Source organism: Haliotis rufescens, unplaced genomic scaffold (assembly GCF_023055435.1).
Source record: "Haliotis rufescens isolate VD_foot unplaced genomic scaffold, xgHalRufe1.0.p SCAF_6, whole genome shotgun sequence".
Taxonomy (NCBI): Eukaryota; Metazoa; Mollusca; class Gastropoda; order Lepetellida; family Haliotidae; genus Haliotis; species Haliotis rufescens.
Window position 1 is genome coordinate 18678289 of NW_025964334.1, and position 22951 is coordinate 18701239.

The window sequence follows — 22951 nt, forward strand, 5'->3', positions numbered from 1 at the left end:
TAATGTAATCAATTTGTGATGTTATGAGCGTCACAGATGATGTCATACCATATTCTTTCCATCAATGAAGCTCTTTGACATCACATGGCTTTAGTTTAACCAATCAGCTTTGAGAATTGCTCAAATATGCATGTGCCAATATCAGACAGTTGATACACACAATCATTTAACCTGATGGGTAATATTCATGTTTGACAACAAGCCAGGTCTACCATTTGATGTGATATTTAGCAGATTAGTACCAGGAATGGGTACAGGGAACCTGTTCTGTCCAAGATTCCCCACGGAGTGGAAAACTATGAGAATGAAATGGTTGAAATGAGTAGATATTTAATTCAATCACAGACTTCATTAGTTTGTTTTCCCATCTTGAATTCTCTAGTTTCTTTGAAAACCAAAAAAGCGGATAATTTTTTCAGCCCAGCATTAAAACAGATTGTTAAAACAGAATTTATTCCCGAAAAATAGTTTCTTTAATTTGATGAAATTGTTTCAAATCATTATCAACATGTCCAAAGGCGCAAACTGATACCTCCATGGCTGTCACAAGACAGTAAAAGTATTCCTTATGCCGTTCAATTCCTTCATTAGAATTTGATTGGCCGACTATGACCAAGGGTTGAGTCAGAAAGGCATCAAAATGAGACTGATCAATCTGAGCCGAGGAAAGAATTGATGGATTATCTTCCCTTTGAAGTCGATCCTCACTTTCCCAACAAATCTTAACTCCATGTCTGTTGGAATCTCACTGGGGTTTTAAATATTCAAAAAAAAAAGTTCCTTCACGGTAATTCCTTCACTAGGAGCTCCTCCGGAGGAAATCTCTCCATCCCTTCGGTCACCTTTGACCTTCATGACCTTTGGTCTTCTATGGCTCTAGCCAATGTATCCCAAGGGTTCTCATCCACTGAAGTTGTTTAATTGGATTTTTTCATGACATGATATTGAAGTTTTTGGTATAAAGCTGCAGGATTAGCCGGTTCGGCATGCAGTGTTTTGCTTGATGAAAGAGGGAGATTGGGTGTTAATTAGCTAGTGACTATATGCCTTGCTAACTAAGACGTGAGATGTTAGGTAATGCGTGTTAATGGGTTAACTGGATAGCTGAGGGTCAAGCAATTTTGAACCTTTGTTGGAAATTGTCTGATTAAAATTGAATCTTGATGAAGCGTTTTTTGTTTCTTAATCACCAAATTGAAATTCTTTCCAATGATTAAGAACAGAGTGGAGTTGAGCTTTCATTTAAATCTTGAAGGCGGGGAGGAAAAAACATTAAGGAATCATTTTTGATTGTGACGAAGTTTTTTAGCTGTCCTTTGAGATGCCACCAAAAATGTCTCGGAGTTATAAAATATCAAAGATTAAATGGTTTTAATTAAAATAAGATTAAATACTTCTCATGTTTGATATTTTATGATATTTACACAGACGTTTTTGCACGTAATTATTTTGTGTATTATAAGGGAAAAAAATATCTCAAAATATTTTATTAATATTCTTGAATAGTTCCTTTTCTCATGTGAAATTGCTTTTATCATGGCCTATCAGTATCATAGATCAACATGAACAAACCTGTTAAAATGTAAAGGATTACAAAGGAATGGTTGCCAATAGTTGTGAAATAATTAAATCAAATCACAAGAAATTAGCTTTTAAGTAAAATTGTATCCCTTTTATATTATTCAGTATTTTTTCAAAAGTAAGATTCATAATTGAATATGAAAACTGTAGAAAGTAACACTTCTTTTCTATTTATTTTTTGATAGAATTACGGTAACTATGGGGCTTTATTTCAGTAGTACTAAGGAAATGACACTGGGGTAATTTATTACCCTTCTCTAATGGGTTATTAAAAAAACCCATCTCAAGGTTCACCGTGGTTTGGGTAACCTGGGATTACAAGAGATTGGGAGCTGAACATCATGAACATTTGGCTGACTTTATGTTGATGTTAGTTGGTATTTTTATGACATTATTGAGAACATTATCTGCTGCACGGAAATCATTTAAGGCAGAATACCAATATTTCATATCGACAGGGAGGGTTTTCTTAAAAGGAGCGTCTGTAGCTTTCTGGGTTTTTTATGTGGAAGTGTAATCATGTGTCATTATTTGTAATTGGAGACTCTCTTTTAGTTCATTAATGATGGATATCTTGATGTATTGATAGCTTAGAACTGTTATGTGTCAGATTTAGACATAGCTTCAGATCAGTTAATAGTATTAATGTTGGGAAAATGTTACAGTGTTTGTACAATTTAAATTGTTCAGACTTTACAGTGCATAATTTCTTTTTGCAAACATTTTATTTTTTGTCAAAATGAGAAATGTTTTTTGTTAAAACAAAATGAAAATATTAATAAAGGGACTTGTGCCACCTTTAACATATTTTTAGACTATGTATATATACTACTCAAAAGAAGTTAAAGAACACCTGATTCTTCCATATGACTGCAGTTTATCTGTCATGCCATGACTATGGTTATGTAGAGGATATTCCTCATGACACCACTCAGCAAAATATCTCCTTTCCCCTCGTCACTCAATGAGAGAAACATGATATTTTACTCGACACATGGAATATCCTATTTATTATATACTTTTTGTGTAGTCGTCTACCAGAAAATTAAATTATTTCATTACAAATGTAAAACCATGAAACATAAATTCTCCCTACCTATCACACAGGGACGATTCACCACCCCTTGTATTTGCAACTTAAAAAGTAGTTTGGTGTTTGCAAAATCTTAAGAAATATAAACGAAAGTAATAAAAAATATTTAGGGTCACGATAATTCTTTAACATACATTTAGCTATGACTATTTACAAAATCAACTTTAACAAAAAAAAATTGTGAAAACTTGGAGACCGCTGTTGGAAGCGAAAGAATACATGCTAGTCAAGTAACAAAAATGGTGCTTTGCGAAAAGAACAATCTTGATTGATGAGCTAAATGACAAATTTACAGTTTGAATAACAAACGCCAAAAAGTGATATTAACTCCATAAATGACCATCTGTCATTATTTTGCCTTGTCAATGTGGAACTAACATAAAGAGGACGTCAACAGTTTGTACACGGGCCAGACACTTATGAAGGAGACAATTTAAGGGGAGGTAACTCTTGTATGACAATAGTGCCATCAAAGTGTTATGTTCACTGTAGTGAAATATCAAGTATTCTCAACTTCAGGAAACTCAGTCTTTCACACTGAAGTATATAGTAAATGAATGAATCGGATGGTCTTTAACTTCTTTTGTGAAGTATATGTTGATTCTGTTGTTTGTTGAACTGCTATTGCCATTTTGGTAATGTTTTAGTATGTTTTCTGTTTGAAATGTATATATGTCTTCAGTGTATGTTCATCCGAGTCTAGCCCTGCTCCAAGGCTGTACTGAAAGATAAGTCCATGGATGTGTTATAATAATTAGCCTTAATAAGTCTAGATATACGGATATACAGTACAATCTGAGGATGTGAGTCTCTTACAGGGACAATTTGTTGTTATTATTTTTAAAATCTAGAAATTATGATTTAAACTAATAATAATTGTATGAGAGACTTGTGCAAGTCTAATTCAAGTCTTAAAACAAATTGAGTGATCTCTATGAAAGCCCATGCATTACACAAGTGTACAACTATTCCAGGGAGATAACTCTTCATATACAGAAGATTCACAGGATATTCAATATTGTTTGAAGTGTCTGTAAAATGTCTATCAGATTACCAGGGTGAATAAATATTGTGTTCTGCAGTTGTCAGCAATGTTCCAGCATTATTCCACCATCTAAATAATCATGGTGAGGCCAGGAAAACCAGTGGTTGATGGCATGGGCACTGAACGATAAACTCTCAATTGCTTGGGTTTGTTATGATGGTAATGACAAGCATGGGGAACTAGGGACCTATCCTGAATTGGTTTGTTGTTGTTTGTTGTTGTTGTTGTTGTTGTTTAATAACGCACTCAGCAATATTCCAGCTATATGAAGGTGGTCTGTAAATAATCAAGTCTGGACCAGACAATCCAGTGATTGACATCATGAGCGATCTATTCAATTGAATACGATGACATGCATCAACCAAGTCAGTGAACCTGACCACTTGATCCCTTTGGCCACCTTTTAGGACCAACATAGTCGGCTTTTACGGCAAGCATGGGTTCCTGAAGACCAATTCTAGCCCAGATCTTCACTGGTTGGGACTCCAGACTTGATGATAAGATATGCACCATCAGATGAAAGTGAGGAAGAGCAGGTCCATAGCTGCTCACATGGCTGTCAACATTCCTGAGACAAAGCAAATTAATTTTAATATTAATCGAGATTTAATAATGTTTTCCTTCTTACTGTTTGTAAGGCTACTTTGTAAGCTGGTCTAAGGACACTGCATGAATTAAATGTTTTTCTTGGACAAGCAAGCATGTTGAATGTACCGTATTCGATGTAATAAGCACCCAGGGCACTCTCAAAATTAGAAATAGTGGGCTCTTATTAGAATATTATTTTGGTGAGAAAAAAACAGTTGAAAGATAAATTTCGTGGTTTATGCTGACAGCCTGTAATGTTTATATACGAGAGATATATTTTTCCAGAATATAATTGCCCATAATTAAGGGTGCATATAACACAGGAGTGCGTATTATACGGGAATAAGTAAGTCTTGTGTACATTGATCAATGTGGGTGCTAATTGGGATTGTTCACTAGCCAATATATTAGCAAATATCGCTGTGGGCACTTATTACGTCGAATACGGTATTGGAGTTAGTGAGTTAATATTTAAAGTCACATCGGCATTATGTCAGCCACATGGAGACTGAATGTATAGGATATGTTATCCTGAATCCGGCACAAGAAAACCAAAGGGTTCCTAAAAATGTAGGTAACATTGACGTCATTGCTTTGGGTATGAAACTCATGAGTTTTCCGTGTAGTATTTTCAGATTAAATCTACAGAAATGATATTATGGGACATATGCACTGACTGTAATTTTATGTAGTAGGGCTGGGACGAGTGCAAATTTACTACCTGGGTAGCTGATCTCTGATTATCCGGCACGGGTACATGCTTTAGGTCTCAAGAGGTGTCAAAATGTCTGAATGGGAGTTGTTTTTCTGCAGCCCTTGCAAAAACTATTTAGATACATGTATAAAACGATCAGATCATGCGTACACTGAAGTTGATTGAAGCTTTATCTTTACTCAAACATAAAAAAGTCAGGGGCAATGCATGCATAGTGAGTAAGAAATAAGAACATTAGCAACTTGTAGTGTAACCATGGAGTTTTATTGTTATTGTCATTAAACTGTATATCACATGATAAACCACGGGTCTCGGTAGTCCTGTGGGTACCCGGTCCTACTCCAGACCCACCTGACCCGAGTACCCGAGTTACCCGTCCCAGCCCTAATAGGTAGACTCCAGTGACCCCCACCTGTTGGGTATGGGTAGTATTGGCTGGGTCATACTCCGGACCCACCTGACCCGTGTACCCAAGGTACCCGTCCCAGCCCTTATAGGTAGACTCCAGTGACCCCCACCTGTTGGGTATGGGTAGTATAGGCTGGGTCATACTCCGGACCCACCTGACCCGAGTACCCAAGGTACCCATCCCAACCCTTATAGGTAGACTCCAGTGACCCCCACCTGTTGGGTATGGGTAGTATTGGCTGAGTCATACTCCGGACCCACCTGACCGAAGTACCCGAGTTACCCGTCCCAGCCCTAATAGTTTAACTCCACCTGGTGGGTATGGGTAGTATTGGCTGGGTCCTACTCTGGACCCACCTGACCCGTGTACCCGAGTTACCCATCCCAGCCCTAATAGTTTGACTCCACCTGTTGGGTATGGGTTAATGAGTATTGGATGAGTGACACCATCAGTTTGATGACTCCTGTTTTGTAGGAATCCCAGGCAATATCCTGTCCAGTGTGTTGTAAACAGCGTGAAACACACCATGCTGCTCTCACTGACTCAGCTGTGACAGATACTGACATTGACAACCTTGACATGTCCATCATGCATCAGTGCTGGAATCACGATCCGTCTTGTTGAATTTGTACACTGCAATTGTTAAATGTTTTGATGAATTGTTATCCTTGAAATTTACCTGTTTTTGTATTGGTAAAAATATCCATGTACTGATGTTTTTTATTTGTTTATTTCTGTTATTGTATTTGTAATGCCCCACTTAGCAATATTCCATCTGTATGTCAGTCTGTAATTGAGTTTTGACCGCACAATCCAGTGATTAATGTAATGAGCATCGATCAGTCTGCCTGACCACCGGATCCCGCTAGTCACCTGTAAGACAAGCATGCGTTGCTGAAGATCAATTCTAATGAGGACTTTTCACGGGTCCCTGATACTGATATGCCTAAAGTTAAAGAAAAGTTCTTGGCCTTTGAAAAATTCTATTTAAAAGTTAGTTTTGTACATTAAAAAAAGCACCAAAATATATTTGTTTTGAAAAAACCAAAAAAAACCCTTTTCAGCGAACCTAAAAATTGCTGATTAGTAAAAACATGTTTCTCCTTTTTTTAACTTCTGACAGATGAGTCCCTGCAACATCAAACAAAACAAAAAATGTTTCCCACAAAAGTATGTGTATACCAAGTTCATATTTTCATTTCAAACTTAGAAAGTTTTGTATCTGAACAATGTTTTTAATTCTTTGGGAAATTACGGTATACCATCAGAAATGAACCAACACCAAGGCGCTTATCATCTCTACCCAATCTCACTCTTATGCTTTGTTTATTTAGTTTAATCCCAGGGGATCCCGTAAAGACCACCCATATTTTCCGTTTAGTGATAATTCCCACCATATTCTGTATTTCTGTTTATGCTGACCTTAGTAGTCTAGGAATATCCTATTTATTCATATCTACACCCAAGATCTCAAATCAGTGCAATCGCCCACCATCTTCTCAAAATATGGCGCATAAGACCAGACCTCCGTTTCATAATTCATTCTTGAAATGAACTACACCAGAAAACCTAATTTGTATGCAAGTGTTAACAAAAGTCAAGTTTTAAGTGAATTGAACCTGAGAGGTAATTTTGCCTGCAGAATAATATCTGTTATTTTCATCACAGACGCAAGGGAGATAACTCTGGTTTAATATCCCTCATGGTCGACCACTGAATATATCTGGGCACCGTATCCACTGACAGTTTATCAGTACAGTATATTTATATCCTCAACAGCTATCCTCTCATAAAAATGCAAGTTGGATTCAGTGATAAGTGTTTTCACAGTATCTCACAGTTTTACCTACATGCACAAGATAGTCTCTGAGATGGTCTTTTTCGCAACCCCAATATCAGAGCCGGAGTCATACACCGTCATAACCGTGATGCAGGCCATTTAGTTAGCATTTTATGGAGGCGGGGAAGTAAATGTTAGATAGCAAGAAGCGAAGCCAGGGCTCCAAGGACCCGTGAAGATCTTGCTGCTCAGGTACTGCATATATATAGGTGTGTTTTCTATGCAATAAAATGTGTGTAAGGTAAGATACATTTTCCTGGGGTACTTTCGCAAGACTTAGGGTCCGATTACCAACTACCTCATCTATGTTGTGAAGGTTTGGGGAGCCAGTTTGGGAATTGTGATGTTGTGTCGGTGAATTTTTTAATTTTTTTGTACTTTACTTGATAAGTTCTTTACTTGATAAGTTCTTTCCTTGATAAGTTCTGAGTTTGAATATTCATTTATCTCTACCTTTTCCATTTTGTTCTAATTTTATGATGTTATGTTTAAATATAATCTTTTTCTTCTTAGGTGCTTCTTGTATAAAGTCTTACTAGTTGATGATATTCAACCCCATGAGATATCCTTTACAGCAATATAAGTGGCACTTGTCCTATAGTCCTTGGGCTAGTAGAAATTATCCATGTTTAAGGGTTTTGCTATATGTTATCATCATACTTGTGGGCTAAAAATGTTTGTTGCTATCTCTACTTAAGTAACATATTTTGATAATGTTCATATTTACGAGTATTTAAAGAAACTTGGGTTTTTTTTACAGACAAAATAAAATGATTGTTTTTTTGTGATTCCTAGAGTTCTTGTTAGTGTTCAAGTTTCACAATATTATTTAGGAGATAAACCAAGTTTGCTTTCGTATTTTTATCAAGCAGTATTATATTTCTTATAAAAGTAAGTATTCGTTTTAGGTGTAATTATCCGGTATTGTGTGTAGCCAAGAATGGAATTCCAAGATGGAGACAATTTGTTACTGATATTTGTGAAGCAGTCATTGAATGTTGTTAGAATAATATAATGTCGAAATATGAGTCCATGTTTTCTGCACATTTGCTGTTGGGCTTAAACATAGAACACTTCAAAAGCATTATCTTTTTCAGATTGTCGTTAGCTTAACACAGGTGCAAGGCAGGTTCTGACAGCATAATCGGAGAGTCTAGCTATTAGGTAGTTTTGTAAAAATGATTTTCCCAAAGGTACGTGATCTATAACATGTTGAGGTAGAAATGTGTAAGAGATTGACATCAGGAGAAGGTCGAAGGTTAGCCAAATACATGAGAACCAAAGTGTTTTTCTATCTAACAACTGTGCTTGAAACAATGCTCTGTCACCTGATCTTTGAAACATCCTCGTCAATTACGTAATGAACAACGATTGATTTCCCACGCAGACCTGGAGTCATTTCCCAAAGTACAACAGTTTTTGTACATATCGCCTGACCTAGTGTATTCCCATCAGCCCTGGAAGAATAGGTCGTGTCATTCAAATTTACAGAATTGTTTGTTGGAAGTTTTTTTTTAAAGCAAGCTGATGGATGAATTTGTTTGTTTTTTCTAAAAATCACGAAGTTTCTTGTAATATTTTTTAATTGAGTTGAGTTTTCTTAGTTGATGTGAACACACAAAAATAAACAAATTGTGATATTATGCAGGAATGCATGGTTCATGGTCAGTTGCTCTTAGGATAAAATGACAACAGAAATGAAAAAAAAATAAATTGTGATATGATGAGCTATGCCTGAGATATTTAGCAGCCTTTCAAGTTGGAGTATTGAAGTCTACCTAATGTTGTATGAATGAGTGAGTGAGTTGAAATGTAACTCTGCACCAGCAGGGTGTGGTTTGACCATAAAGGATAGGAAAATGTACTTAACTGATAATGCCTACTTGTTTCAGGGTTTGAAGTCAGCTAATCTAAGACTGGTTAAATTCAGGAAGTACGAGTGACATTTCTATGTGGACTGCTATTTTTATGCTTTTTCCATTAGGAAGATGGCAATAGATGACAAGTGAATATAAAATGTATTTGCAAACCCTGCATGGTATTGACTTAATATCTTCTCTATAAGTACTCCTTTGGGAACAGTTCCTGGGAGTGCGGATGATGGGAGCTAGCTGAGTCACTAGCAGACTCACTGTGTACCTGCAAAATAGCTTGAAAGGGTGTAGGCGCAACTCTCATTTCTCACAATCCTCCATTCTGACATAGGAATAGGTATAACCCTTTTTTCAAACTGGACAAGATCGTTAAAATATGCTGATGGAAATTAGAGTGAGTTAAATTTTCAAGTCACCTTGGCAGGGCCTGGTGTTGGACATGATTGTCTTTGATCACACTGAATGCTCTGGGGAAGAACCAAATACATCACGAGATGTCATTTACAACAGATCAGATTGTTTGTTTCTTGTTGTTAGATGCCCCACACTGTAATATTCTAGCTATATCACAGTGCTCTGTAAATAATCAAGTCGAGGCCAGACAATCCAGTGATTGATATTGTACGTTATGATCCAAGCTGTTGGGGTAGGATGCCATGCAATCACCTGAGTCACCAAGCCTGACCCCCCATTCCTGATTAAGTCGCCTCTTATGACAGGTATACGTTGCTGGGGACCAATTTTCCAACCTGTGACACCGGGTTGCTTAGAGGAACTTGTTATGGGTTACATTTTCTAAGGGAATCTTTCTCATGTTCTTATTAGTAATATTTTAATGCATCTATCAATAAAATCCTTTGAAGATACACCCTCAAAACAAAGTCGTTATCCAGGAGTGCTAAACCTTAAAATCTTATCAAGTATCTTCACGGGCATTCCAATTTCGGGCAGTGATGGCATTCTTTCATGGGGTCATGCACATCACAGATTTCTTGTCAAAGATTATGAGGAATATGGCCTCGTACAAAGTTCTTGATTCCCGGAACGGTGTTGCAAGCCTCCTAAATGTAGATAAGATAACAATATCAGGCAGCCGCTGGTGCAGTCGGCGATGTTGCACATGATGCACAAACATCCTACACCAAGGAACTAATTGGTGACCTGACCCAAGCTTACTATCATTCAACTTACCTTCACAGTCGGAGAAGTTTAGGATGGTGATATTACATCATCTGTTTACTTAGAATGATAGGTATGGAGATGGGTTGAGCTGTAGTGCTCCGAAAGTGTGTGTAGTGTGAAGTTTTTGTCTCCGTATTCTCCATTTTGCTGTCTGTGTCAGGTATAGCCTTACCGGTACCTGGACAAGTTGACCTGATTCAAGGTGACAGCACCAGAACAAATACCAAGTTTGGTAGAACCATGCAGCAGCGCTGTGCATTCCACGTATCAGATTAGTGCCACAAGACCATCATAAAAAGGCTACTTATTTTGCTTTGTGCTGTTAGCTTGGATTTGTTTGTCTGTATTTTTTCATTTTCAGGCAAAGTAATGAGTGAATGAGCTGGTAAATAGAACAAGCAAATTGTTTGATTATTCTAGCATGTCAGTCACTTTTGAAGGATATTTACAGTTCATGTAGGTTAAATCTGTGTGATATTTGATATGTTATAAGAATATGATTGTTGGTTGATACAGGTAAAGAGAGCAGATGTTTGCTCTGATCGAGTTCATATGGGTAAAGAGAACATATGTTTGTTCTCTTCCAATATGTTGCCCTTTTCATATGAAGAGTTAGAAATTAAAAAGATTCCTTTTGACTTTGAGACATTTGACTAAATATTATCACCTATATTGATGATAAGCTTTAGAATTATGCCAAGTACACCCTGACCTCTATTCCCAAAGTTTGAACTTTGAGCTTCATTTCATGTTAATTTGGTTGTTCGTAATGTTATTTTAAAATGAGAAACTTGCTTCACATCTTCAGTTCAGTTTAAACCATTTCAGCAGCAACATTTAACTCGTTATTTTTGACATATCTGAAAAAGCATTAGCTGTAAAGATACAAGGAAACATTTGAAGAATGAAAAAAACACGGATTGCTGACATATGCAGAACACTTTTTATGGATTTTTGTAATCAAAACCACACTTATTTTGTTAATGATGTTAACTTCCATTTTGTCAGTGTCAGTGTAGGAGGAACAGCGCGTTAAGGTATCTGTGTAAATCTTATCTTATCACGGATCCATAACACTTGGTGCAGTTTGAGTTGAAGATAGAATTAAGTTTGAAATCTTGAGTTATCACATTTAGGAGATGCTGCACCAGGGTGTCAAAATGGTTTCCCCACTGGATGATGTTGTTCAGGGCTTCTGCAGCCCAACACTTAGTGCACTTACCTGAGAATAGTTTCAGGACTGGGCTGAAGTGACGGCTACACACCCTTGGTCCTGTGGTCTAAGCCCGCTCAACGTGCTCGTGTATCTATCTCAGGATCTGCTGATTTTGGTTTGAATTTCTTTTTTATGGGGAATATGATCGCTTTGGTCTTCTTCCTATGTATATTGCTCAACTTTTGATAAGGGTGTTTTGTGTTTATTTCTTTATGAACAGAAACGTCTAATGATGTGGTAATACTACTCAAAATAAGTTAAAGAACACCTGATTCTTGCATATTACTAGAGTTAATCTGTCTTTGCAAAATGACTTAATGTTCAATTACTTTCCCTTTTTGGAAATTCAGCATTCAGAAATAGCATGCTGCATTGGCATTTGTTAGGACAGCGTCATAGATATGACAAATATAGTGTAAGTGCATGGTCGGTGTGGACACACGTCAGAAATATAACATCTCATTTTAATTGTGTTCAAGAAAGAGTACATAAAAGAAGGCTAATAATAGCATTAGAAGACACAGAAATTCCCCCGAGATAGACACCACTCGGAGAAAAGCCTGAATAAATCTTTCAAGAAACAGTAATAAGAGCAGAATGGGATTAGGGGGATTTGTTTTTATGTGGCTGGCTTTGATCTACAATCCTGACTGAAAGTCGTACATTTTGAAGACGTTCCCTCAGAGTGGTTGATACATCGGAAGAATCCCTGTTGTAATAAATCATTCTTGTAATAACTTGAAATACATTTGATTCTTTTTATGCCCCAAAACCTGGTAAGGGTAATTTGATTATATGACCAGCATTAATTTAATAACTGCTCCATCAGCCACCTCTTGTGTTGGTACAGCTGTAATATTTATGGACATCTTGTGTAGGCCATGTCTGAGCCTTTCATCCCCTGTTAGGACAAGGAGAGTGGCCATGCTGATATGCATTCCGACCCAGTGCACTTGGAGGAAGCTGTTAGCTCTAAGAGGCTGTAAAGTCCATCTGGAGGGGATGTGGTCATCTAAGATTCAAGACTTGACCACTCCTGGACATGTTGATGGCTACCAGAGTTGGCGTCTGCTTGAAATTTTGGTAATTGCTAAATCCCACTAGTGATGGACTGGGTTCTGTCTACTGATTGTGTTAAGCTGGGTTGGAGCTAGACTAACATTTAGTCTCTGAAATCTTATATTACACAATATCCTTCTTGACTCTAAAAATCATAAAAAAATCCCCATGCTGATGTGGATAGAGCTAGCTTGAGCTGGCTAGACTTGCTTTTGTATGCATTTCTAGATTATTTTTTTTATTAATATAAATATATTCCACGGTCATGGTGCAGGACTAGGTTGGAGCATAACATTGGTAGAACCAGTCAGCTTAGATGGGTTTTTTTTGTCAAGGGATATTATGGTGATATTCTTTTGACATTGTATGTGTGAGAAGATTAAATTTGGTGATATTTTGTGTGTGCATCGAATGGGAAAATATGGTGATAGTTGAAACATTCTATAGGAAAATATGGTGATATTTGACAGATTCTAAGGGAAAATTGTGTACACTGTATGGTAATACATTTTAAGTGAATGGGAGGATGTGCTACTATTTCGTAAGAATAAGTCTATGAGACCACAATTTAAGCAAGCTTCCCCCCCCCCCCCCCCCCCCCCCCCCCCCCCTCTCTCTCTCTCTCTCTCTCTCTCTCTCTCTCTCTCTCTCTGTCTCTCTGTCTCTCTCTGTCTTTCTCTCTGTCTCTCTTTCTCTCTCTCTCTTTCTCTCTCTCTCTGTCTCTCTCTGTCTCTGTGTGTGTGTGTCTCTCTCTCTCTGCACACACACACACACACGACCAGGTGTAAATCGCATTATTCTCAGAGTGAGATCTAGACCTTCTGATGTTTTTCTTCCAAAATGTCAGAACGACACCTTGATAAGCAAACTTGCTCACATTATCTGTGAAACTGATACCTACTTGTCTTCGTTGAAAAATTCAATAAACATGTTTAAACGAATTTATAAATCCATGCCATCTGCCAACCACACAAGCTGTGGGGACTTGTTCTCTTCCACCAAGTGTCCCGGATTCCACGTTCAATTTATCTTTCTGTGTGCCTCCATTTTGACTTTTGTACATAGATACTATTTTAGGTGTGCTCCTGTAAGTGTAGCGCCCCTTTCCACGTCCAGGGGGCCACCAATTATACACGGGTTATCATGGCCCTCTATCACTGCTCTCCTAAACCAGTTCCTCTGTGACTGGAAAGGACGGAAATACACGGAAACATAGCACATTGCCGCTTACCTGACAAACAAACTGTGTTAGAGCCAGAAAGACTGAACTTTTCACGTATCATACCTCTTTAGATAACACTGATCAAAGAAAATTAGCCATGGAGACTTTAATGGTTGGTGTACATGCAAGAATTTCTATTGGTTGTGGCATAAAAGATTGACGATCATGCAGGGAGCGTGGAGGGTTGTGGAAAACCAACAGTCTCGGGCTCTAGATTGTGTTTTTACGTATTTTTTGTGTTTTGTAATGAAAGATTGCTAGTTAGATGTTTGTAAGCAGAATTACATGTAAGAACTTTTAGAGGTGTTAATGTTGCAGTATTTTTTATCTTTTCATTTGTTTTTGATTAAACCAACTAATTGACATGGCAGCTGTGTGAATCTTTGTGAGAAAAAGATTTCTTTGATGCCATGTGTCTGTTTTCTTGTGATGATACTGATAATTGTTTCAAGTACAGGTTTGAAGAATCTTACAAGATTTCTTTACATTGTGTCCAACCTTATCCTCAGGTTACATTGTGTCAGTCTCAGTTTCATTGTGTCAGTCTCAGTTACAGTGTGTCAGTCTCAGTTACATTGTGTCAGTCTCAGTTACATTGTGTCAGTCTCAGTTACAGTGTGTCAGTTTCAGTTACATTGTGTCAGTCTCAGTTACATTGTGTCAGTCTCAGTTACAGTGTGTCAGTTTCAGTTACATTGTGTCAGTCTCAGTTACATTGTGTCAGTCTCAGTTACATTGTGTCAATCTCAGTAACAGTGTGTCAGTTTCAGTTACATTGTGTCAGTTTCAGTTACATTGTGTCAGTCTCAGTTACATTGTGTCAGTCTCAGTTACATTGTGTCAATCTCAGTTACAGTGTGTCAGTTTCAGTTACATTGTGTCAATCTTGGTGACATTTTGTCAATTTATTGTGTCAATCTCAGTTACATTGTGTCAATCTCAGTTGCATTGTGTCAGTCTCAGTTACATTGTGTAACAATTGTGGCAATCTCAGTGACATTGTGTCCATTGATGTATGACTTGGTGACTGTGTATTCTGACCAAGGGATTTATCATTGTTCATGCTCTCATCACTCTGGTCCAGATACTTATTTCTTGAAGGACTGTTGTGACATATCTGACAGTGCTGGCTCTATCATTCACTGTCGGATGTTGTCTTGTTCTTTTTGTTTGTTTGTTGTTTAACGCCACACTTAGCAATATTCTAGCTATATGATGGCAGTATGTAAATAATTGAGTCTGGATTAGACAATCCAGGGAATGACATCATGATCATCGATCCATGCAATTGGTTGGTTTGGTTTGTTTCTTGTTTAACACCGCACTCAGCAATATTCCAGCTATATGCAGCCCATGCAATTGGGATACAATGACATGCATAATCTAAGTCAGCAAGCCTGACCACCCAATCCCATTAGTCACCTCTTATGACAAGCCAAGTCACCTCTTCCGGCAAGCATGGGTTGTTGAAGACCTATTCTACCTCCGATCTTCTCGATGCTTGGTGTTTTCAATGGATGCTGATGATTGGTGAAATCTGGCCATTGCCGATGTTGTCACATGCTTCCATAATGTAAACCCATATCTTCTTGTTGTTCCAGCTTCTAACTGCCTGTCAAAGACTTGATGTCCCTGTGGCTCATGCATAGCGATCATTGGTCTGTTTGGTCAACCATTGATTTATTCATTTTGTTCAAATTAATAGTGAGTGAGTGAGTTAAAATTTTACGTCGCATCAGCATTATCTCAGCCATATAGTGAAGAGACCAAGTTAATATATTTACAATTTTGTCATTAATGCAAAGTTTTGTTTAAAAACAAGTTGTAAAACATATTTGAGCATACTATATTTAGAAACAATTCATGAAACATATTTTAGCATACCGGTAACAATATTATATATACAGTTTTAAAACACGGGCTATAGGCCACCAGTAACCAAAGCTAGGCCACCTCCCTGGGGATCATGGGGACTTACAGTACCTCTGCTTCCTGCATGATACCCCAGCAGGAGTTACGTCATTACTTTAGCCACTGGTGGTTGTGCACAATGCTAGCCAATTTAAAAAAAATACTCATCAATGAGTAATAAGGGTTCTTGGATCCTTCAGGTTTGTTTCTGTAGTGTTGAATCTAAGGACACCCGAAATCTTTAACTTACACTGGGGCCATGACAAGAACACCTTGACATTCATGCTCAATTTTTTAACACTGTATAAGTGTAAATATTTGATTGTAAAATTATTTCATGGCTTATGTTAGCTGGTTCCAGCTGTAAGAGGGAGTTTTTTATGGGTTTGTAAAAGTCCTGCACTTGGAGGTGTCATGTTCTATAATCAGACAAGTTGGAGAGATTGCTTCTGCTGCAGAATGTGATGTGTTCTCTGGATGTGGTTTGCTGTGTACAAGCTGATGACACATTCAGATACAGGAATACACCATAAAACATGCAATAGGTAATTAATGGAGCTGAAAGTTGGAGAAAGGTTGTGTGTATTTCTGTGGTTTCTGGAGAGACCTTATTGTCATCCCATCAAGAGAATATCAGGAACTTCAAGGTTTTAGGCTGGCAAGTCACAGTGACCTTGAACCAAGAGATGCATGTTTTTTGGAGAGATGCAAGCATTATACAATTTTGGCATAATAGTTAGGATTTGGGTGTAATTGTTACCATTTTGGTGTAATTATTATGGTTTTGGCATAATAGTTATGATTTTGGCATAAAAGTTACAATTTTTGGTGTAATTGTTATGATTTTGGTGTCATAGTAAACATTTTGGTGTAATAGTTACGATTTTGGCATTATAGTTACAGATTTGGTGTAATAGTTACAATTTTAGTGTAATTGTTATGATTTTGGCATGATAGTTATGATTTTGGCATAATAGTTACAATTTTGGTGTAATAGTAATGATGTTGGTGTAAGTATTACGATTTTGGCATAATAGTTACAATTTTAGTGTAATTGTTATCGTTTTGGTGTAATAGTTACATTTTTGGTGTAATAGTTACGATTTTGGCATAAAAGTTATAATTTTAGTGTAATTGTTACTATTTTGGCATGCTAGTTGCGATTTTGGTGTAATTGTTACGATTTTGGTGTTATGGTTACGATTTTGGCATAATAGATTCAATTTTGGTGTAATAATTATGAATTTAGTGTAATAGTTACGATTTTGGTGTAATAGTTATGTTTTTGGTGTAATAGTTATGATTTTGGTGTTATTGTTAAGATTTTTGCATGTTTGATTTTGGTGTAATTATTACTATTTTGAACCTGCAACTATGCTGAAATTATGCTTGTCCTCCCACAAATTACAAGTTTTGTCATTTTGCATTGATTGTGTCATGTAATCTGCATGACTTTGACCTAAGTCAATAATTTCAGCCTAATGGGCTATAGTTGACAAATTTGACGCATCAGTGATGAAAATGATGTTTGATGCAATTCCATTTGCTGTGCCAGATGTTTTCTCAAGCGGACAATTGACTTGTTTTTGCATGCGTTTGTGGCGGGTGCTACCGGTGTGGCAGGATACGCTCTGCTTAACGTGAACACAAGGTATCATCACTATTTGATTGTGATTCATAAACACATGCTTATGATATGGTATAATCAACTCTGGTTTCAGCAGAGATTTGTTATGCATATGGAAGGGGTTTTGTCACTTTTTAAAAATATTATTATTATTATCATTTTTTTATATTTTTTTTTATTATTATTATTATTATTATTATTATTATTATCATAATCATCATCATCATCATCATTATTATTATTATTATTATTATTATTATTATTTAGATAAAGCTTATTTGTGTTAACATGTGTTATCAGAGCAATTTTACAATTATTCATCTGACTGTTGCTGATAGCATCATTTAATCCAACTCCTCCACAGTCTCGTATCATTGTATATTAAATATTTCAGTCTATGATGGCTGATACAAACCATCCCTGGTGACATCATTATCCTTCCACCCACACAGTCTCGCAGAGTCGTAGCCCTCATAGGAAATATTTCATGTAAAGACCATCTTCATCTGATGACATTTAATGATTCCAAGGACAGATTAGACCTAGCTCTGTGCTTGCATATGAAAAGTGAAAAATTGATAATAAATAGGAAAAAAACTAACAAACTGCATACACATTTAGCTTCTTGACGTCATCAGTATGGCACGTGTAGGTTTTATGTTTAAGATCTTCTCGATTATGATGTGCAACTAATGGGCCAGGATGTCGAAGTACTGTCCCTTTAATGCTAGAACCGAAAAAAAAAGACGAAGCTGAGTCCACGGATAATGGTTATGAATGTTGTGAAGATGATTATTACTTTTGATGTTTAATATAAGGAGATTAGGTATTGCTTTCATGGGAGTTTCATTGTCAGTAAGGATTGATAGTGATTTGTTATGAAACGTTTTCAGTTTTTTATTTTGTGAACAACATAGGGTTAAATGTTATGTCATAATACATTAAACCAAAAATCTAATATCCATTTAATTAAATTATGGAAGAAATAGAAATTTATTGGTTTTGATTTTCATGTGGCAATATTAAAATTAATTTAATTGAAAAACATAATTTTAAAAATATGGGCAAAAATTTAATGAAGATGATGAGAAAGAACAGTGAGTCATCCTCAGTGTGCTAATTGTGGGAGAAAATATGGGTTGCTCTTTAGTTATACGAGAATTTCATGTCTTTCGTCATTATAACTTCGTCACACTTAAGCAAGCTCCTGGCAAACCGTTAAAAATATCCTTGCATGTTTATTTTAAAAGATTTTTTTTAAAAAGTCAGGATTAAGAGTTGTTGACTTTCACTTAGCCCTCATCGCTTGAAGTTAACACATAGCCGTTATAAGACATGCACCTCCAGAGAGTGTTCCAGGGAGATATAGGGAAGGACAATGGGGCTTCTGTAACTGAAATAGGAGCTGTGTTTACTTCTTGTTATCACAGGTAAACAAGGTGTAGGAGCTATGGGAGATGTAGGAGCTGATTCATCGCTTGTAGGTAACTAACGACCAGGTGTACTGTCGTAGAAGTTCCACATCTTGTAGCCCCCTCGATTCCAGGTTTGAATACATCCCTATCAACCTATGGTTTTTGGTGAGGCGACAAAAGGGATGGGGGGTGGCTTGGTTGTTCGAGGGTCATAGTACGGCATCAGTTGGTGGTCATTATATCAGTCACTAGTTTGTCTGGTAATTGCAAGTACCAAGTCATGGCTCTTGCAGGCAGTTTGTTAAAGGGACATTTTGTCCTGAGTGAGTTGGGTGTAACACCGCTTTTTCCAGTTATATGGCAGTGTGTCAGATTAATGTGGGAGGAAAGTCTGAAGTGATGCAGGTCTCAGACGTTTACCACTTCGGTGAAACCCACGAGCACGGGTATGGTGCTGATAAACCTAGAAAAGTAATTGGGGCGAACCGAGATTTGAACCCACAATCATAGGTTTCTGGCATGCCCAAGGGACACAACTCTGCACAACGAATCACGGCACCTCAGACGACTGGCCCACCTGTGGCACACCCCCCCACCCCCCATTTTGTCCTGAAAGAGGTTATGTACGGTATGGATTCATGGTAGGGTGAGATGCTGACTGTTAACCTTCTTATGCTTCACAGGCAGCTTGGGTTGTATACTCCCCAGGGAGCTGAGAATGAAAATTGAGTGCTCACTGATCCATTGACCTGGGTAATAATGCAGCACTTTCAGCAGATTTTAGGGTGTGGATTTGGCGCTTTATAAATATGGACATTATGATTTCCCTAATAGGTTTTTATGTGTGAAGACCATTCTAGGGGTCCCCAGTTTATGATGATATTGCTGGAATATTGCTGAAAGGCACGTGATGACTCCAAAAAATGGATGTTCCCCATTGAATTTTCCATAGGTTTGCTCAACCCTTCATTATCTCTCTGTTGATTAGAGAATTATATCTTCCACATTTAAATCCTTCAAATGATTCATTATTTGAAGTAAATCCTCAGTAAATTCGGTAAAGTAACTTCATATATATGTGAAACCGACTTGGGGTTATTTTGGGAGTGCAGACTACAAGATATTCATCAATACAATTGACCAGAAAAGTTGGTAAAACTTTCCACCTATTATTGCTTCCTTCCAACAATTTCACTTCTTGATGGGTCTTCAAGAGACTTGAATCCAGTGTTATTAATCAGAACTGTGCTTGGGCTCTGGTTACAAGAATAGAATCTCATTTCCATCATTTTATCGAATTATTGAACTTCAGAGGTATGAAGCTCTTTAGTATGTGGATATTTTAAGATAATTCACCACCAGACACTGCCGCATACTGAGAGACTGAGAGGCAAGTCACACCAGCCCCTCAGTGCTGCAGACCACTGACAGACCTGCTGGTCTGTATTTACAACAGACCTCAGAAAAAACAGACCCTACTAACAGCAGACCTGGCAGACCAGCTACTGGCCACCAGTGACAGACTAACTGCAGGCAAGTTTAGTGCCCGTCTGCTAATGATACAGTTTCCCAGTGGCTGCGAGCAGACGCCAGCAGGCAGACGGCAGCGGAGCAGACGCCTCACTTCTCTGTAGGCTGTAGATGAGGAAACATGCCCACTTCCTCGCTGTGTGTGCACATGTATATTATCCTGTAGGCTTGTATATGCTAGATGAGTCCCTTCCATGATCCTGTGGATTAATTGTGTCTGTCTCAAGTGGGAGCTGTGAAGATTTGAACTTGACTTTTCATTGACGTACGGAACTGGTGGCTTCAAATTGTCAGCTAACATTTCATGTGACAGTTTGATTGTGATTTTTTTCATTTGAGGATGTTGTAAAGATTTTGTGTCTCTGTGTAATTGAGACAGGAGAACTGCTTCAGGTATTTGTTCCATTTTTATTGACTCATTCACTGCTTGTACATCAGCATCCTTCGATCTTATGAGGAACAATTTCATCAATTATTTCTGAACTTGAATTTGCGCATCTGTGAACTGTCTGATTTGATTATTTAACCAAGAGACAAGACGAATATCAACATTATTCTGTTTGTACCATCATTCCACAATCGGGAACCATGATTGGGATAATCTGAACATTCTGTGGCCAGGTCACGAAGAAGAAAAAGCACCAACATCCTGGTCCTCTGGAAGATTGAACTGACTAACCTTTTGGGCGACACTGGATAAGTTCATGATATGAGAATCAAGTAGCTCAGCTGTTACTGAGAGATCAGTGTCTCTACGGGATACTTTTCTGTACACCTTTTCTTCCCTCATGACATTTAGATAGAAACTTACCTGCGATTTCTCGTCATTGTTACACCACAGCTAGATACCTGTGTGTGTGGGATACATACACTTCTTGAAAAACTTGTTTACTATCTTCAGACTTTCAGAAAAATCAAGGTTTTCAATGTTTTGATTTAAAGTGAATGATATGAAATTTTGTCAAAAATATTTTAGAGATTTGTTTTTGATGTTGCCTGAGATTAAATGAAAACATTAAGATCTGCATCAATATATATATAATTGGTGAGAAGGAACTGGAAAGTACCATCTGAAGAAGGTTAGCATTTGGAGGCCAAAATATGCATTGTCTGCTAAATATTAAAATATCCTCAAAGGATTCTCTGTTAGAACAATGGTATTGAAAATATCCCTTCCATCTGGCGCTAAGTGTTAAGGAGCCGAGTCAGCTGTTTCCAGATCGCCACCATGTCTCGGCAGGTGTACATGACCTACATGTATTCATCGCAGACCAACATGTACGGGTCGCAAACCATGAACTACAACTACCAGTACCAAAGCAATGAATACAAGGGTAATATGTGCCCCAGCAACAAGTTCCCCAACCCAGGGTACCAGACAATTTCATGTCAGAGCAACTTGTACTCCCACGAAGGATTCGCAGGCCATGCTTTGGATGAACTTGCATTTCCTAAAGATGACACCAATCTGAAAGATACTACTTTCCCGAAAGAGATTTACCCAAATAATGGTTATCAAAGGTTGCCAGCCAGTGGGTTGCAAAAGCCAAATAATAACCGTCCTGGCCAGCCTAGTTATGGCGTGCCAGCGAAGTCGTCTCGTCCACTGGATCCAGCCGATCTCCGAGATATTGTCAGGTAGGAATTTATCAGAATGATGTAAATGTTTGGGCAAGTGATGAAGGAATGTCTGAAATAGGATGCAAATGTTAGGTAAACCCTGAAGCACATGTCTTTGATATTGAAGAGGGATGTATTCAGACCTATTGCCTTATTGATCGGAAGACATTCCAAGAATAATGTTTGGTTCTTGGATATGAGTATACGTTATTATATTGCATCCAAATTGTATTCATATTTTCTGTAGCAGAACAATCAACACCGAAACAACAGGGGAAAACATGTGGTTATTCAGTCATACATCAAACTGATAGATTGAAGGCAGTTGCTTGTCATAATATCCTGACAATGTAGATTGGTATTCACAGTGTCAATCACAGGATTGTCTGATCCAGATATGATTATTTACAGGCCATCGTTATATAGCTTGAATATAATGAGTGTAGTGTTAAACAAAAATTAAACAAATATATGTCATTTATGAGCCAGGACAGCTTCCTATCTCAGGATCCCTATCAAACTTTGAGCAGTATACCCTCACTGCTGCATGTCATTATGAACTAGGAGTAAAACCAAATAGGAAGATGTATTTGCCTCATTTCATGTAAGGATACAAATATCTGCCATCCTGAATAAAACTTAGATTTGTTCTGAACTCCTTGCCAACTTTGCTAGTTTTTGTGTGGGAGGTTGTTACGTGAGATGTTTAGAGAGCGAAACATGTGTTGTTGCATAATAAACCATCTTTCATCTCATCTTGGAGCATTTTGTCCTACTCTCCACAACACATGCTACTTCCTGTTAAAATCCCAGTTGAGAGTTTTGAGGGGCAAACACCACTGTGTGGAGCTTAAAACAAAACAACTTTCTTGTTTCTAAAAACGTAAGCTACTTTGTCAGATCTGAAGACCAAAGACTCATTCTTGTAGGGTCTCGACCTGGAAGGTTTATCATGAAAGGAACCTTGGAAATATAAGCAAGCAGTCAATTCAATGATGTCTTTTAAAAGCAAAAACCTAACATC

At 37.5% G+C, this 22951-nt stretch overlaps 1 protein-coding gene across 6 annotated transcripts in view; it reads left to right on the top strand.

Annotated features, from left to right (window-relative positions):
* LOC124111293 (rho GTPase-activating protein 39-like) overlaps positions 1-22951 on the top strand; it is a 212975-nt gene that overhangs the window by 81936 nt on the left and 108088 nt on the right. For 3 of the 6 annotated variants that reach the window (XM_046470946.2, XM_046470948.2, XM_046470950.2), the window contains exon 1: positions 20382-21945. The exons of 2 other annotated variants lie outside the window; for them this stretch is intronic. In XM_046470946.2, coding sequence (XP_046326902.1) covers positions 21536-21945 — 410 coding nt within the window. In that variant the 5' untranslated portion in view covers positions 20382-21535. Of the gene's footprint in view, positions 1-20380; positions 21946-22951 lie in introns of those variants that run through there. One more of the 6 variants, XM_046470949.2, reaches the window with a different exon arrangement.